Source organism: Hipposideros armiger, unplaced genomic scaffold, assembly GCF_001890085.2.
Source record: "Hipposideros armiger isolate ML-2016 unplaced genomic scaffold, ASM189008v1 scaffold_499, whole genome shotgun sequence".
Taxonomy (NCBI): Eukaryota; Metazoa; Chordata; class Mammalia; order Chiroptera; family Hipposideridae; genus Hipposideros; species Hipposideros armiger.
In genome coordinates, this window is record NW_017731849.1 from 710,079 (window position 1) to 726,690 (window position 16,612).

The 16,612-nt window shown below is 41.2% G+C and overlaps 1 protein-coding gene and 1 pseudogene across 1 annotated transcript in view; one reads left to right on the forward strand and one right to left on the reverse strand.

Annotated features, from left to right (window-relative positions):
- Nucleotides 1–3,859: 3,859 nt before the first annotated feature.
- TNFRSF21 (TNF receptor superfamily member 21) overlaps nt 3,860–16,612 on the reverse strand; it is a 67,815-nt gene continuing 55,062 nt past the window's right edge. The window contains exons 5-6 of the mRNA XM_019667538.1: nt 6,720–6,948; nt 3,860–5,268 (exon numbers count right to left, since the gene is read on the reverse strand). Of these exons, the coding sequence (XP_019523083.1) occupies nt 5,039–5,268; nt 6,720–6,948 (459 nt within the window). The 3' untranslated portion in view covers nt 3,860–5,038. The remainder of the gene's footprint in view (nt 5,269–6,719; nt 6,949–16,612) is intronic.
- On the forward strand, nt 9,436–10,036 carry LOC109396003 (60S ribosomal protein L13a pseudogene; annotated as a pseudogene).

Sequence of the window (16,612 nt, forward strand, 5' to 3'; positions counted from 1 at the left end):
GCACTGCACTGACATAGGCCTTATTCCCGTTGGTAGTTATGATCATGTATGGAAAAATTCTTTGTACTTCCAGCTCTTAGCATAGTGCCCAGCCCATAGTAGTTGGTCAACTGTTTCACGGGTGGATGGGTAGAGTGATAAAATGAATATTTCTGTTGGGGGGTACACTATATTTAAACAAAATGGACCAAAACCTGGTGTGAAATTGGCTGTTCTGAGCTCTCTGGGAGAATGAGGAAAAAATAGTCATAGGGCTATTGCAAATGAGCTATCTTTTTGCCTCTTGTTTCCTTCCCGGGAGATTTTGTTTTATCATTTTTCTGTGTATCAAGCAGTAGCTGAACAAAAACAAGAAAATGCCAGTGCGAAACATCTCCTTTGGAGAGATGAGGATTTACTAAAAGACTCTTTAAGAAATCTTTGACCTTTTTCCTCATGAAGATGTTAATTATGAGCAATTTTTGTGTTGAGAAATAGAAAGATTGGCCAGAAAATAGCTATGCCTCTCTCTAAATTTCTAACTCTGACTTTTCTCCAATTTGAATTTTGCATGACTTTAATGTCTGTTTCAGAGCCAAGTCCAGGAAAGGGATCTAAAATCACAAAGCGGGTGAGGATGGTGTTGCCACTTCCTCTGGATAACAGGGTAAGGAACCGATTCCCCTTGCAGGTTGCACTAAAATGCTCCTCACAAAGCTGTGACATACTAAACAAGAGTTCACATTTACCTTTCTCAAGTCAAAGCGCAAGATAGGTACCTGTTGTGTCTACAGGACAATGAGAGTGATGCTCTGATGGCCCAGGTGCTACAAAACTCTGAGATTCCATGATCTAGTCAGTGCCATTTTACAACTCATGACATGCTACTTCATTTCTTTGAAAATTAGCAAAATCTCATTCAAATATATAAACAGAAATCAGAATAACATCACTGCCCAAATATTCTTGACTAAGAGTATTATGTACATTATGCTCAAAAATCACGAAGAATTGATTAGTTGCAGGTGGGTTCATCAATGCAATTAACCACCAAGATGTCCCAGCGTGCTTGAAAATGTATCAATTCTTAACAGTTCCATAAATGTTTACCATAGGGTTATGGGTCCTAAAGCAAGTCTGCAGAGTTGAGCAGGGCTGTCTGTAGGAAAATCGCAATTGCAGGTCTCCAGGTTAACTCCCTGTATGGTTTATCCAGAGTGGGGCTTGAGAAACATTCCCGTCACAAACTCTTAAATCAGTGGTTCTTCAAGCTGATTCCACATCAGAATCTTCCGGAGAGCTTTAAAAAAATGCAGGTGGCTGTGTCCCATCCTCTTAGATTCTGATATAATGGGTCTGGTGTATGACCTAAGCATTGCATTTCCAAAGCTCCCCCACTTTTCATTCCAATTGTACTGTCAGAACTGAGAACTACTGCTGTAGATTTTGACCAGGATTGCCTAATTCTGGAAATCTCTTTGGATCATCAAAAGTTGTTGACTTCTCTCCTATGGGATTGGTGTAATCTCCCCTATTATCTCTACTCTTTGTATGAAACCAAGGCATAATTTCAGGCTATTTGGTATGATTTGGAGGCCAGCAGCATCCATTTCACCCAAGTGACCCTCCCCACCCCCACCCAACAACTGAAACAGTATCTGCATTTTAACAAGATCCCCAGGTGTTTCATTTGCTCAATCAAGTTTAAGGAGCACAGCAAAGTGGCCTCAAATGGTGCATTTTAAACAAGCTCCCAGGTTTTGTGGTTTTGCTGGTCCACAGCCCCCATTGGCAAGGATCTACAGCACTTTCTCAAAGTGTGGCCCAACGAGGGTTTCCAGAAAAGAAGTGCGGGAAGCTTGTTCTGGACTCCACCGCAAACTTCTTGAATCAAAAACTCCCTGGGAATCTGGTTCTTGTTTACATGAAAGGTGGAGAATCACTGAGACACGCCTTACTTGTCCCCAGAGCAGGAATCATTCTCTCCTTTGAAAAGCAGCCCAATCTAATTGTTAAAAAGGTCCTCTGCATTTAGCCTAAATTTGGCCTGGAGGAAACAGTATTAGTCTCTAAAGAAAAACTCTCTTCCTTAGCCCTTCAAGAAACTGAACAGTCTTTCCCTAGCCTATAGGATCTTTATCATTAGGCTTAGATTCACCAACAATTGCTCCTCATTCTGTTTCCTACTCTTCTGGTTACCCCCACATTGGAAACCTTCTTCAGCATACCCCTCAAAGCAAGGCAGCTCAAACCAGAGATAACATCCAAAGTGAGCAGCATGGTATGCGAATGAGACTATCAACTCTGATCGGAACACTATACAGTAAAACCTTGGATTGCGAGTAACTTGGTTTGCGAGTGTTCCACAAGACAAGCAAACATTTCTAACACATTTTAACGTGGTAAACGAGCGATGTCTTGCAATATGAGTAGTTTGTTTCTGGAAGGAATTATGCTCGCAAACCAAGGTATTTCTGTACTTTTAAATCCTGCAGCTGGAGGTTGCATTTTTATCATTTTGTTTTTAGGAAAACTGTGTATTATGTTCATTCAATATTAAGTTTCTGTGTAACCACAACTCCAATGGCCCTTTCCCTCTGGGACTTTAAGAGATGCCACCCCATTCCTACACTTTCACAATTACGTATTGCTTTACTTATAATCCAGATAAATACCATCATTGTGATCTCTACCCACTGTTTGAGCCCAAAGAAGATGTTCTAGTTATTAGTCCTGAATAAACAGCCTTGGTTGGATTCAGATTCAAGTCTGATCTCTATCACTATGCTGTAGGGCCTTAAGCAAGTTCCTTAGCCTTTATAAGCCTGTTTATCATGCTGTATGGGTACAATAATCATACCTATCTCATAGGATAGTTGTAAGGATTCGATAAGATAATGTAAAAAGCACTTTGGAAAGTATAAAGCTGTGTAAATGATTAATGAAAGCATCCCAGAGCTACAAATAATTTACAAACTTAATAGCCATAACATTTTTATATTTATTATGTTTTCTACGCCTACAATAAGTGAGTGGCAGTCCTGAAATCCTCTAAAATACAAAATCTGTCTCCTCCACTACCATCTATGACCCATTTTAGTTTGCTTTGTGTGTGTGTGTGTGTGAAGAGTTCCTGTCTTCTGTCAACAAAAGAGGAGGGAAAACCTAGCTCGAGAACCAGTGAAACCAAATACCAGGACGGTTCTCTAGAAACCACTCATGTGGAAGTGGATGAAACCAGAAAACCCCTGTAATGTCACTGACATGGGTTTCAAGGTGTTCAGACAGGGTATCGATTTCCAGTTTCTCACTGAAAGAAGAACTCAAAATTGCTAAGGTTCTGGCCATTGGAATTCTGTACAGCCAGGGTTCCCAAGCTAAGCTATGTGAAAAAATATGAAACATAATTAATATAATATAATATATGCTACCATAAGATTTCACCCTACCTCATTACTGCCAAGAAAGGTCCTTGAAATTACTCCGGGACAGTTAGATTTTATACAGAGAAGCCTATGAACTTTTATAGACCCTCCCACAAGTAGTAAATTTCCTAGGTGGAAATGAGTAAGACAAATAAATTGCAAGGCCTACTTACCATTTGTACCTCTCCACCCCCCAAATCCTCATTTGTTAAAATAGGAACAATCTCAAAAACAGGAGCCTCAGGCTTACCCACAAAGACTAGAAAATGCTTGGTCATTTAAGGCTTGGTAGTCCTTTTCTGTGAATCTTTTGGTACCTTTTCAGACATAAACCTTTGCTGATTTGCATGATGGACAGGTTAAAATGCAGAGCTTTTAGAATATACATATTTTCAAAGAGCTATAACTTGAGCACATGTACAAGGCAAGGATTAAATATACTCAAACGACTCAAGTAACAAACACCTAATATTTATTAATAAATTAGTACACTTGAAGGCATTTTTCTGATATCAGTCCCTTACCACTATCACAAACCCTGCCCACACAAAGGGAGTCCACACCACCTTTGCATTAGAATCTGGCATCTGCGCTTTAGAGAGTATGTTTATAAATGGGAGCATAGTTGCAAATATATTAGACAAGAGTTCTTACAGCTGCAGCCATTTTTAAGTAAAGTGATTCGGTAATGAAGGTACCCACCAGGACCAAGGCCTGGAGGGCAGACTGGACCTATCAACTATGTGTGTATAAAAAAAACAAGACATCTCCAAAGCAAAGCTGGGCAAATTCCCTATGGAAAAGGTGCCACTGGCACTCCATGGTGACTTTCCAAAGTGCAGCAATATGTTCCAGAATAGCTCAATCCCTAAAAGATGAAGTTCAAGTTCTTTGGTGGCGTAGTTGTCAAGCCACTGAAATAGCAAGTCCTGATGGCTTGGGGATGTCATGTCTCCAGCCCAGAGCGTATTAGTGTAAGAGGAGCACAAGTAATCAAGCATTCTACACGGTGTCCCGATGAAAACCGCACAATCAGCAAGTGTGGTCAAGTTTCTGCCATGAATATGAACTATACAACAAGGCATATTAAAAAGATAACTCAAAATCTAATTGAATTACAGTAACTCGTGGGGGTCTTACATTTCCTTAACCCTTAAGAAAAATCCGTAAATGACATATAATAATAATAAAAATAGTAAGAATAAAACAAGTAGGTGTGGATTTGGGACATGAAGATCGCTTACAGAATTCACAAGATGGTGTTACATTTTTAAAGAAAAGGCTCACAATCCAGTGTGCTAGAATCGTCACACTGCATTTGTGGTACATTTAAGTGAATTTAAAGTGCACAGAACAAGTTTGAAAATATATAAGAAGGCAAAACAGAGAAAATATGGAACCTAAAAAACTTCAGTGGTGGGTATTTTGCAACAGTTACACCTTGAAAAGGTTTATAAACTAACTTCCCAGAAGGGTTAAAATAAAAGAATAAAAGAAAGAGCTCAAAACACTGGCCATATACTCTGTTACACACACACACACACACACACACACACACCAAAAACCAAAACAAACAAACAAAAACACCCTGTCACTAAAATGAGTCATTTCCAGAATGCAGCATCCCTTGAGTTCTACAGTAGGTCGGGAAGATGGCTATAAACAGAGTCCAGGAGGGTCTGGCTGGCTTCCTGGCTCTTCACTCCAATAATTTCAAATAGCCGGTCCAGCTTGTCCTCAGCCTGAGGAATCTCTTCAATCACTCGCAGCTCCTCAGGATTCAGAATGTGGAGCATATCATCAAAAATAGGCTGTAAGTCGCAGGGGTCCAGGCGTACCTGACGCAACACCGTGTCCTTCTTTTCTGCAGGGAAAAGAGAAGGGAAGGGGACCGCTGTAACAGGGCTGTACTGGGCGGTCGTGGAGGAGAGCAGCAGAGAGTAACAGCTACTTCCTCCCCAGTATATTCCCTCCCATCCAAGGGGTGAGAGATCCTCTGGCACATTTTAAACAACACAGGAATTTTTACTTGCATTGTACCTAAGATAACAAAACAAGATTTGTCTAACGAAGATCAGACCAAGATCTAATTGAATGGGCTGTTTATGTGTCCTTTGAGGTGACGTCTGCCTAAACCTAAATAAGTTCTTCTAAAACTCAGGGAAATGCTGTAATACTTTCAAAAACTGAAAAACTAAAACAAAACAAAACAAAACAAAAAACATAAAAAAACTTTACTAGTTTCCCCCATCTATAGTTTGTTTACTAAACAAAGATCTCAGCCCACCCTTTCCCCTCAAAAAATTCCAAGTCAATGTAATCTGCTTATATGACTTTCTAACTATTGGGTTGTTGGAAAAGTCATGATGTATTTTTTCTATGTTTTTCGTTGCAAAAATGCATCATGACTTTTCCGACAACCCAATATATTGCCATATTTAAAACTAAACTGCTAAGAGCAAAAGCGCATAAGAAAACAACGCTTCTTGGGTCATACCTTACAATGGGAAAAGGAACTATAACTTTTACTACTATTAAAAAAGCTTTCTCTAAAATATAATATGTAGCAAAATATACATTAAAATACATTTTACACACATATAAAATAGATAAATATAAATATGTAAAGTATATAAAATATAAACATATTTTTAAAATATATAAACTATAACATTATAACATAAAATATAACCCTTTCACTAAAATATAACTGGAATTAAACTAGGAAATTTCTAACAAAAATGTTGTGAGTCTATAGTGTACTTGCTAATTCTCTACCCTCCTATTAAAAACGGAAAGTGGCAAATTATATATCAAAGCACCAATCCATAATGTTTAAAACATTATTATATGCAACCAAGCTTAACAGCCCATTTTCACTCAAGTCACTAAAACCTATACTTTGAGTCACTAAAACCTATACTTCAGACTCTCACGACAGGTTAATGCTTTAAATCCTTGGGTTCTGCTAGCCTAGTAAATAATTTTTTAAAAAAACCTGCCAGGCTACTTTTTATCAGACCTTCACTGAAAACACACATGTGATAGCTCAGGAGGCTAAAGGGTAACAGGTACCCTGGACCGCAGACTCTCAGCCAGGCCTTCAGCATTGTAAAGATTTTCTAGGCATGTCCCCACTGGCTAAAGACATGCTTTCTCTCAGCCCAGCCTTAACTTGGAGTCTAGGACAGGTTCCTGTCCTACTACTGATTCCATTGGAATGATTCAACTACTACTGGACAGTAGGAGTGGCGAGGGAGAAACCCTGGGGGCTTTTTCTTGGGGGGGGGGGAGCAGCTTAAAGAATGTCTGCACCTTTGGTAATAAAGGAGCCCGTCCTGCTCAATGCAGAGGAGCCGCTGGATGTGGAGTCACAGCGAAGAAGGGGCTCGGACTCATCCACGAAGAAGCACTTGTTCTTCTCCAGGGGGGAGGGCTCCACGGTCAGGAGAGCGGAATTCTCAAGTTTCGTGTTGGGGCTGGGGATGGGGCTTGGACTAAGCGGGCTGGGGCTCATCGGGAGAGCCAGTTTGTCAGTTTCCAGCTGTAGGAGAGAGCAAAAAATAAATTTTTTTAATTATATACTTCAAAATTATAGAGAAAAATGAAATTAAAATCTTTTCTAAGACACTATTGTTTGTTCCCTTTAGTATTTGATAAATTCTCCAATTTTGACAGTTCTTATGTTATTGCTAGATATACACAAACACACTACACACACACACTTTTTAAATCCTTTAGAAATATACGTAGTGATATGTATGAGCATTAAAAATTAGGAACTATATGCACCAAACTGTAACCTCCCAAGAGTGGAACTGGACAAGTCAGGAGGAAGATTTCCAACTTCAAATATAATTTTGTAGAGCCAGAAAAGGTCTCACATAATATCTAGTGTATTCCTCTCTGTTATGGATTGAATTATGTCCCCTCCCCACCAAGTTCATGTTGAATTTTTAACTCCCAAATTTGTAACTTCAGAATACAACTGTATTCAGAGATAGGGTCTTTAAAGAGGTTATTAAGGTACAACTGGGTCCTAATCCAATGACTGGCGTCCTTATAAAGAGAGATTAGGACACAGTCACACACAGAGGGAAGACCTTCTCAATACGCTGAGGAACAAGACCTCAGAAGCAGCCAACCCTGCTCACATCTTTATCTCAAACATCTCACCTCCAGAATTGTGAGAAAATGTATTTCTCTTGTTTAAGCTTCTCAGTCTGTGGAATTTTATTATGGAAGCCCTAGAAAACGAATACACCCTCTCCTCACAAGTCAAGAAACCAAGGCCTAGAGAAGTTAAGTGACTTTCTTAATTAGGGACTTCCAACCAGTAAGTGGCAGATCTAAGACTAGGTCCTAGGTTTCCTGAATCCCATTTCAAACTAGCTCAGGAATTAAAATAAAACTGTTTGAAAGAATGAGAACAGAACAGTGGGGCAGAAGCGGCTAGAAGGAGAGAAGGAGGCCCACCCTTCTGTAGCCAGTGGATCAGCTCTTAAGGATATAATGGGCGCATGCGCATGAAGCTTGCATTCTGGAGTGGGCGCCAGAGAGACAATACAAAAAAGCAAACCAAGAAGATGGTTTCAGATGGAGATAGCAAGCTTCCTGACCACTCTGGCTGGTGTGTGGAGAATGGATTTTTGGGAAACAAGAATCAAAGTAGTGAGACCAGTTGGCATGTTGTTACAGAGGTCAGGTGAGGTATAATCATGGCTGTCCTGGGTGTACAGTGGAGATGGGGGAAGTGATAGGTGATATCACCCCATTACAGGTGAAATGACTAAGGCACAGAGAGGGCACACAGCTCCTGGGTGAAAGCCAGTGCTCATCTCAAGTCCGCTTGACATCTTTACTTTGGCCCTACTGTTCGACACTATACTTTAGAACTCTGGCAGGCACTTGTGGCATTTTTTTCTAGTCCATTGACTTTTATCTTTATATTGGCTCTTCTGGCATGGATGAAAATCTGAGAGCCAGGTGGCCTGATCACACAGGGCAGGGTTCAGGGAGTGATATGCACTCTTCCCAGAGCTGTTAATCACCGCTCATTAGACCCCTCGTGACTTCACTCACGCATGTCAAACAAAACTTCCGGTTCCTCCATCAGGAAGACATTGACCCTCATTCCAAAGCATTATGTTGAATAGCTGTAAAACACACCAAGCAAACATGACTGCCTCTTTTACAACCTGTAAGGCCGGAGAAGTTCTTGCAACCGACTGCAGATTCTGAAGAACATTGATTACTGCACGTGTCTAAGGTTCCAACAGCGTTTTTCCTCCGTACAGCCACCCACACCCTGGCTTCTGCTTTCAGTGCAGGGTTAAGACTTGGACAACATGTATTCCCAGAGGCCCCCTTCTGATCCATAGACAAGTCTTATCTTATGTATATGCTCTTAAATTTTTAATTCAGTAGGCCCGGGCAATGTGCCCCACCTCCCCGAAAATGCACATGGCCATTCATACCAATGCACGTTTTTGATTCACTCAATTAGACAAAGAACACTTGTCTACCCTCTGTTTCTCAGGGACATTACGTTGGACGACATGGTCAGTCAATATAGTGCACTGTTCTTACTTAAAAAAGAAATTCCCACCCACAAATCACATGCCAACAGGCTAAGAAGTCCACCCACCTATTTCCTGAACTCAGTTCAAAACTTTAAAGATTTAATTTCCCCCCCACTTTTGCCAAAGGATCTTATCAGTGGAAATTAAGCACATGATTTCCAACATAACTTGGAAGGTCAGAATGCTGAAGTGATGCTCTCTTGTAATATGCAAAGTGCCCCTAAGATATGGTTTGAGCATTGCCACATTGGAGCTAAAAAATACAGCTCCAGCCAGAAATCATTTGACAATCATCCTTCTAGAAAATCTATTTCAGCTACTCAGTATGGTATTCGTCACTTTATGCAAGATACCCAGTAGCTGGTTGAGTTTGAGATTTCTCTAACGTTACTTACATTTTATTCCTATAAGAAAAAAAAATTGCTTGCTTTCCCATACGGCTGCCAAAGATGGCAGAGGGGCAGGTCCTGGTGCTCGATGCTTGAGGCCGTCTCCTGGGCCACCTGGCAGCCATCATGGCAAGTACTGCTGGGCTGGAAGGTGGTAGTCATGTGCTGTGAGGGAGGGTATCAACATTTCTGGCAAATTCTAGTTGAAGTACCTGGCCTTCCTCTGCAAGCGGATGAACACCAACCTATTCTGAGGCGCCTACCACTTCCGAGCTCCCAGCTACATCTGTTGGGGGACTGTGCGAGGCATGCTGCCCCCAAGACCACAAGGGGCCAGGTCACCCTGGACCGCCTCAAGGTGTTTGATGGGATCTCACCACCCTGTAACAAGAAAAAGTGAAGGGTGGTTCCTACTGCCCTCAAGGATGTGCGTCTGAAGTCTACATGGAAGTTTGTTTACATAGGGCGCCTGGCTCGTGAGATTGGCTGGAAGTACCAGGCAGTCACAGCCACTCTGGAGAAGAGGAAGGAGAAGGCCAAGGTCCATCACCGGAAGAGAAAGCAGCTCATGAGGCTACAGGCCGAAAAGAACATGGAGAAGAAAACTGACAGATGCACGGAGGTCCTCAAGTCCTATGGACTCCTGGTCCGAGCCCAATAAAATTGACTGTAAATTCCTTTAAAAAAAAATTTTTAAAAAGAATTGCTCCCACAAACTTCCTTCCTTCCTCCCTTTACCTTAATATTTACAACATCCATCAAAATTGGTTTGCAATGCTGACACTCAATCATTGTGTCACCTGTGGTATCTCTAACTAGAAATTGAGTCATCAGGATATTTGGAATAAATTCTTTATTTTATTAATTCAGAAAGTTCATGGTGCAGTACTGAGTTTATAGTAAATGAAGAACACTTATAAGGTTTAGATACTAAAAGAGAAGACAGATACTCTAAACAAGAAAGCCAGATTTCCACAGAAGAGGGTCTTATCGTCTTACAAAAGCTTTGAGCATAAAGTTATCAAAACATTCACAAAATGAGTAACTTAATTTATTCCTTATGCTGCTTTGAGCTTTCCAAATTCTCTACAGGGACATGTTAACTTTTTATAATTAGAAAAACAATAAATGTTATTTTTAAAAGCAGTCACCACTGATAAGTCTATTTTCCTTCTGCTAACTTGAAAATGTTGTGGCTGCAGCAGCTCTTATTTATATCGGTAGCCAAGAAACAGGACAGTTGGAAGATCATCTGCTTGGCTGAGCTCCTCTCTACACTTTTGTTAAAAGGGCAACACTCCCCCCAACTTGTTGCAGTGAGACAGATATTAAAACTTAAAAGAACGGCCTCCGGGAAAATTTCACCAGTGAAGGCAATGTATCCACCAGTGAAATATTTGAAGTCCTTTTGGAGACACTTGAAAAGTAAGGTTCTTTTTGGTTTATAGCCATGAAGTAATCATGCTAACTTGCAAGACTCAATTGAGAAATGAGGTAGGGACAGACAATAAGACAGAACAAAAGGGGAGGGGTCAGGGATAATGAAGAAAGCGCTCCCCAGGCAGCCAAAAACAGATGGTTCTATTGTGTAAACTTCAAGAGCATGCAGTTGATTTTAGCCAAATGAACCCCAAATGTTCTCTCCCGATTAGTTTCCATGCAAGTACATTTAGTCCTTCCAGGTACTGTATTTATTAGTCCAAACTGATAAGGGAAGAGATAAATGGTTCACCTGACTCAACATGTAAGTCACACCTAGCGAAGCTCCCTTGCTGACCTCACTGCTTTCCTTTCTGAGTCCCAGAATCACTGCGTATGAGGAACCATCCAAATGGATGAGGATACAGGGTATTGATCAAAATGAGTGAGCTTGGACACCTCTGGGCTACAGAGGTTTGTAGCCGTGTTTGTGAGAACAATGATTTTACTTATACACAGGGTTGTACTGCAATGAACCATTTCCGGCTGTGTCGTTGGCAGCCCTTCACTCCTACCTCAACCACAGGCCCCAAACAGAAGTGCCGACTCTGGGTGCTCAACCAAATCACAACCAAAAACTAAAGCTAAAAATAATTCTCCTCTTTAATATCAAACCAAAAAACAATCACTTTCCTGTTGCCTGGCCTTTCCAAAGATGACACTGTGTGGAAAGTTGAAGTGTTTCTCTGGCCCCTGGGGATGGTAGAGCCATGAACGGTAAAGGAAAATACTTCCACGCTTTATCCACGGCAAGGGTGGCATATAAATGAAAACAGATTTTGAGACTACTTTCCTTCTCTCCTATGATCTAGCAGCCTTCCTAAGTATACTCTGCAAACAGGGATGTGCTGAGAACTCTGGCCTTGGAAGCCATTTTCTCAGCACGCATATCATGGTCCCCACAGTCAAGTCCTAAAAATCGAAGTCATGAAAATCCTGGAATATTATTGCAAGGGAAGAAAGGAAATATACCATGAACTAGCCATGTGGTCTAAAAAAACCACTTCCCTCCCAAAACCTGTTTCCTCATTTCTAAATGAAAAAGGTTAGGCTAGGTCATGTCTGTTCAAATGAGATCTTATTTATTGTTTGTCTCACTATTGTTATTACATTCTTGAACTGCCACCCCAACTCCCCTTTTTCCTTCCAAGTTACCCCCAACTGGTTCACTCAACTAAAGTTTACCAGTGAGTTATTTTCAATTACTACCCAATTACAATCTCCCTGTGGTTGCACAATCTGTTTTCACAAAACTAATTAACAACTTTGATGCCTCAGTGACCCCCTGAAATGAAGCATTAATTACTCAGCCTGGATACTCCTTTGCCAATCTGCTAAAATGGTTCAGCTTAACCCCTTGGCTCCAGGCCCTACCCAGTTGGGAATCTACCAGGCCCCAGTTTTTCCCCCCTCTGTAGCCAGATATGCTTGACAGACTCAAAAAGAAAGCTCCTTACATAGTCAAAAACCACCCTTTTAACTAAACTTTTCCTCCAGACCTCATCTAATACTTAGGAGGAGGAGTTCTGTTACATTTGTGAAAATTTCCATCACTTTAATAATGGATTTTAAAAGCCCATTTGCTAAATTCAATGAAAACTAATTGCTATTCCATCTGAGTTGACCAGCTTGTTACTAAGACCCAGTAAACAAAATGGGACTTTAAGAAATAAGCCATTATTAATACTGTGCTAAATGATCCGGCATGAAACATATGTCATCTATTTGCTGTTAAGGTAGCACTTATTAGCTCCATTTTACTGATGAGAAAAGTGAGGCGCTAAGAGGTTTAAGTAACCAACCCAAAGTCATTGAGCCAGGATTCAAGATCAGGTCTGTCTCGTTTCAAATAATCGTCTTTGCTGAGCCATGTCACTTCCCTGTCTGGACCCACTGCATTTAGAGAAATTGACAAACCCTGTAAACTCAATATAAGCAATCACATGACCTGGCCCCTCAGCCAGAGTGAAGGGGCCAGAAGGACAGTGTGCAAGGACCTGTAACTCAATGGCAGAGCTTACACTCTGGCTGGACGATTGTCTTGAGATCAAGGTTAGAGGTTCTGTAAATACCAGTCACTTTAACTGTACCCAATAACTTTGTTTTCTATTTGAAAACGTGTCAGATCCCAACAGACCAGTGACTATTTAAAAAAACAAATTCCACTTCCATTAAAGGTTTATCTCAAAGGAATTAACACACAAATACATAAATACAACTATTTAGGGATTATGCTATCTCAATCTTGCTTCCCCTGCGTTCCCAGCTGCTTATGAAATCAAGATCAAATTAGATTTCATGACCTCCTATAGGTTTATGTAGGCATGTGCAGTTGGGCTCTGATAAAAACAAGCACTATCCTCCTTGCCATAAGTATTTCTTGATATCTGAATCTATTAGGTCCCTATGTTTACCGGAATTCCAATAATAAGGAATGCTTTGTTACCCAAATGATGTGGTTCCTGGATTTCAGATATAAATGAGGGCTCAGATAATCTTGGTTATCAACCCCTACCTCAAAAAATTTATCTGGGGCCGGCTGAGTGGCGTGTTGGTTAAGAGCTAGCTTGGGACGCCAGAGGGCCCCGGTTCGGATCCCACATATGAGGACCAGTGACACTGCCCTCTACAGCTAAGATGCTGAACAACAGCTCAACCTGGAGCTGGGCTGCTGTGAGTTGCCGGCGATAGCGTAGATGGCAGCCCCTACTGCAGTGGGTTGCCATGGGCTACCATGTGTAGCCAGCAGCCAGCATGAGCGGCCAGCAGCCGCAGTGAGCGGCTGTCCAGAAGCCGGCGACTGATCTGCCTCGCCCGGGAAGAGCGCAATGATGGTGCCAGCTTGGGCCAGTGAAGCAACTTCCTCCACAACTAGACTGAAGAACAAAAGGACAGCAACTTGTCTGTTCCCCTTCCCCCAATTCCCCAATTACAAAAAAAAAAAAAAAAAAAAAAAAAATCTTAAAAAAAAAATTTGTCTGAATCTATTCAATTCCTAAGTTCAGATACTGAAGAATACAATACCTGTATACAATGATTTCTCCCTTCTAAACAATAACGCAAATATGTCGCAGCCAACAAAAAAAGGAAAACATAGGTAGGTTTCTTTAAAGTCCAGATGATAGGAAACAATGCCTTAGATTATTCTTCTGGGTGTGAATTCTTGTTAAATGCAACCCAGGGTAGGGGCTTGGGCAAGAATAATCCAAATTTACTTAGCCAAGTTTTTTTTGCAAAGAAAAAGAAAACAGTAAAGAGAAAAATGGGAAAATGCTAATTCTTCAAAGAAGGGTTATCAATTGTAAGAAATTTGGAGAAAGTCTTAGAAATAGAGATATGGACTAGAAATATACAGTCACATATATATTAGATAAAGCCAATGACAAAATGTGAATAACTGTTGAATCTAGGTGGTAGGTTTATGGGTGGTGCTTGTACTGTGCTTTCAGCTTTGCTTTGTTTTATAAGTCTTATTTTTAAGCCTTATGAAAATAAGTTAAGAAGAAGGGCTAAGAGCCAAATAACCTTATGACAAAAATTCCCCCAACTTTCCCTAGTCTTCTGATTGTTTAGTCTTTTGTTATCGTCCCTTCTTTTTCTTCTGCCCAGCCCAGACCACAGGAAAAGGAGTGAGGAGGGGCTTCCATTGCATAAGTAGGGAACAGCACTAACACTTAAATCTAAATCATCACTTGGCAAGTAGACATTGTCAGCCTTATGCTGTCTAGATCTCCCTGGAGTCATTAAAGGTCATGGGATGGAAGCAGGAACAGGAGTACAATGCCAAGATGGCCTGCTCTTGGGAACCGCTGTGCCAGACCACAGAGGTTGCAGGGCTGAGTGAATACCATGCACTGCCCAGGTGAGTAGGGAGGCAGCAGCAGCAGGGCCTGCAGAACGAACTGACCCACCCTCAGTGATAAGCGGAGGGGATGGTAATGGTGGCGCTAAATCTTCTATTTTGAGCTTTGGATCTCTGGTATAATTTGATTTAAGAAGTGTAATTTAGCTTGGGACTTTTTGAAAGCTTTCTTTTGTTTCTTGGCCTCCTTTCCGCCAAGCCTTAATGACTCTGTTTACTATACATTTATTATGCAGACCAGTGTCCATGTTTCTATTTATTTCCGGCCTGGCAGGCCTGGCATGGTGACTTGGGAGAGGTTTTTACATCTGTGTAGGATCCACTCCTGGCGCCAACTTAGATTTACATGACATATGCAAAGGTTGTGATAACCAGTTTAACTGCAACTTCCCCCCTGCAAAGGACAAAGCCGAATATAACAGAAGATTTCACTACAGGCCGAAGCAATTTACATCTTGGTTAGAAAATATAAGACTTCAGATCAAACAAAGATAAGGGGCAGTAGACTCCTGCAGACTGCCCAGCAGACTCTCTAATCGCCTTTATTTCTACCTGCCTCGTGACTTCTTTCACATCCTGAGAGCAAGCAGCCACAACACTCAGGAGGCTCCCAGAAGTTCACTTGATTGAAAAATACGAAAACCACTGGGGGATTATTTAAAAAAAACAACACCTCTTACCTACCCTATCTGTCCAAGTAGGATAATGAAATGAGTTTGTTTCAACTGCAACCTTAATACTTCAGACTACATTTCAACTTTAGCCCAGGTTACTTGGCCAGGGCAGGTTTCTCCCTTAAGTACCCCAAGCCCTAATCAAGGTAGTGGCTATATTCTTGTGTATATATGTCATCTGCTAATTCTGATCATTTCTAAGAGGATTTCAAACCGGAATCCCAAAGGCTATACAAATCCACTCACATTTAAGTCAAGGTGTGGGTGGCCAATCCTTGCCCTAAGCAAGAGAATTGTTCCTCTTCTAGATGCCTGGGGGAAAACCACAGGAAGTCACAAGTAGAGCTGTTCAAAGCTGCCAGAGCTGGTAAGAACCAGCTGGCTCTGGAGGGAGGAGGAGGGAGGCGTGCCCCGCCCAGCGGCTGGGGCATGTGTCTGCGAACTGTCCAGGCCGCTGACATCAACACTAATGTTACAGCCCTGAGCTGACTCACTCACTGGCTTTCTCAACAAAGGAAGTGAGGATTACTAAGTGGGCTCCCTTGGTTCAGAGCCGGAGCCCACTCACATTCAAATATACCATCAAGCCTTACATGAGGCGATAACACTATTGAAAATGACTTGAGTTTCCCTAAACTTCACTCAATGAGACATATTAAGAAGCCGTTCCACAAAAAAATCCTTTGGACAACCCTAACCATGGAAAAAAGTTGCACGGGTCTTATAAGCATGCCTTAAGACACTGTGGAGATAGAAAGTTCATAGGAAACTCATGGCCTTGACGTAAGAAGGCTCAAGCTCATCTGTGACTCAAGTTTTTTTTGAACTTGGCAAATTTGATTAAATTAGCATTCTTTCATAGAATAATTAGTTGGAATGGTGCCGTTAGAATTAGAATATATGTGGTACACAATTCCAAAAGTACAAAAGAGGCTTCTGTGATGAATACTTCTCTCACAAACCTCTTACTTCAACTTCTGGCTTCCAGATCTCAGCTACTGAGCTCCATACCCGGGATGCTAACTACTGTTACTATGCAGTCTTCCAGAGACAGTCTGCACTTACACCAACAAATAGGTACAGTCTCTACCCCAACCCAGCTCTTCTTTTTTTGTTTTTTACAAGATGGTGCGACAGTGTACTCACTGCTCCACGTTATTCTTTTTCCATTTAAAAACAGTTCTAAGGTTAGCACATAAAGAGCTGACTCACTGTTTTTGAC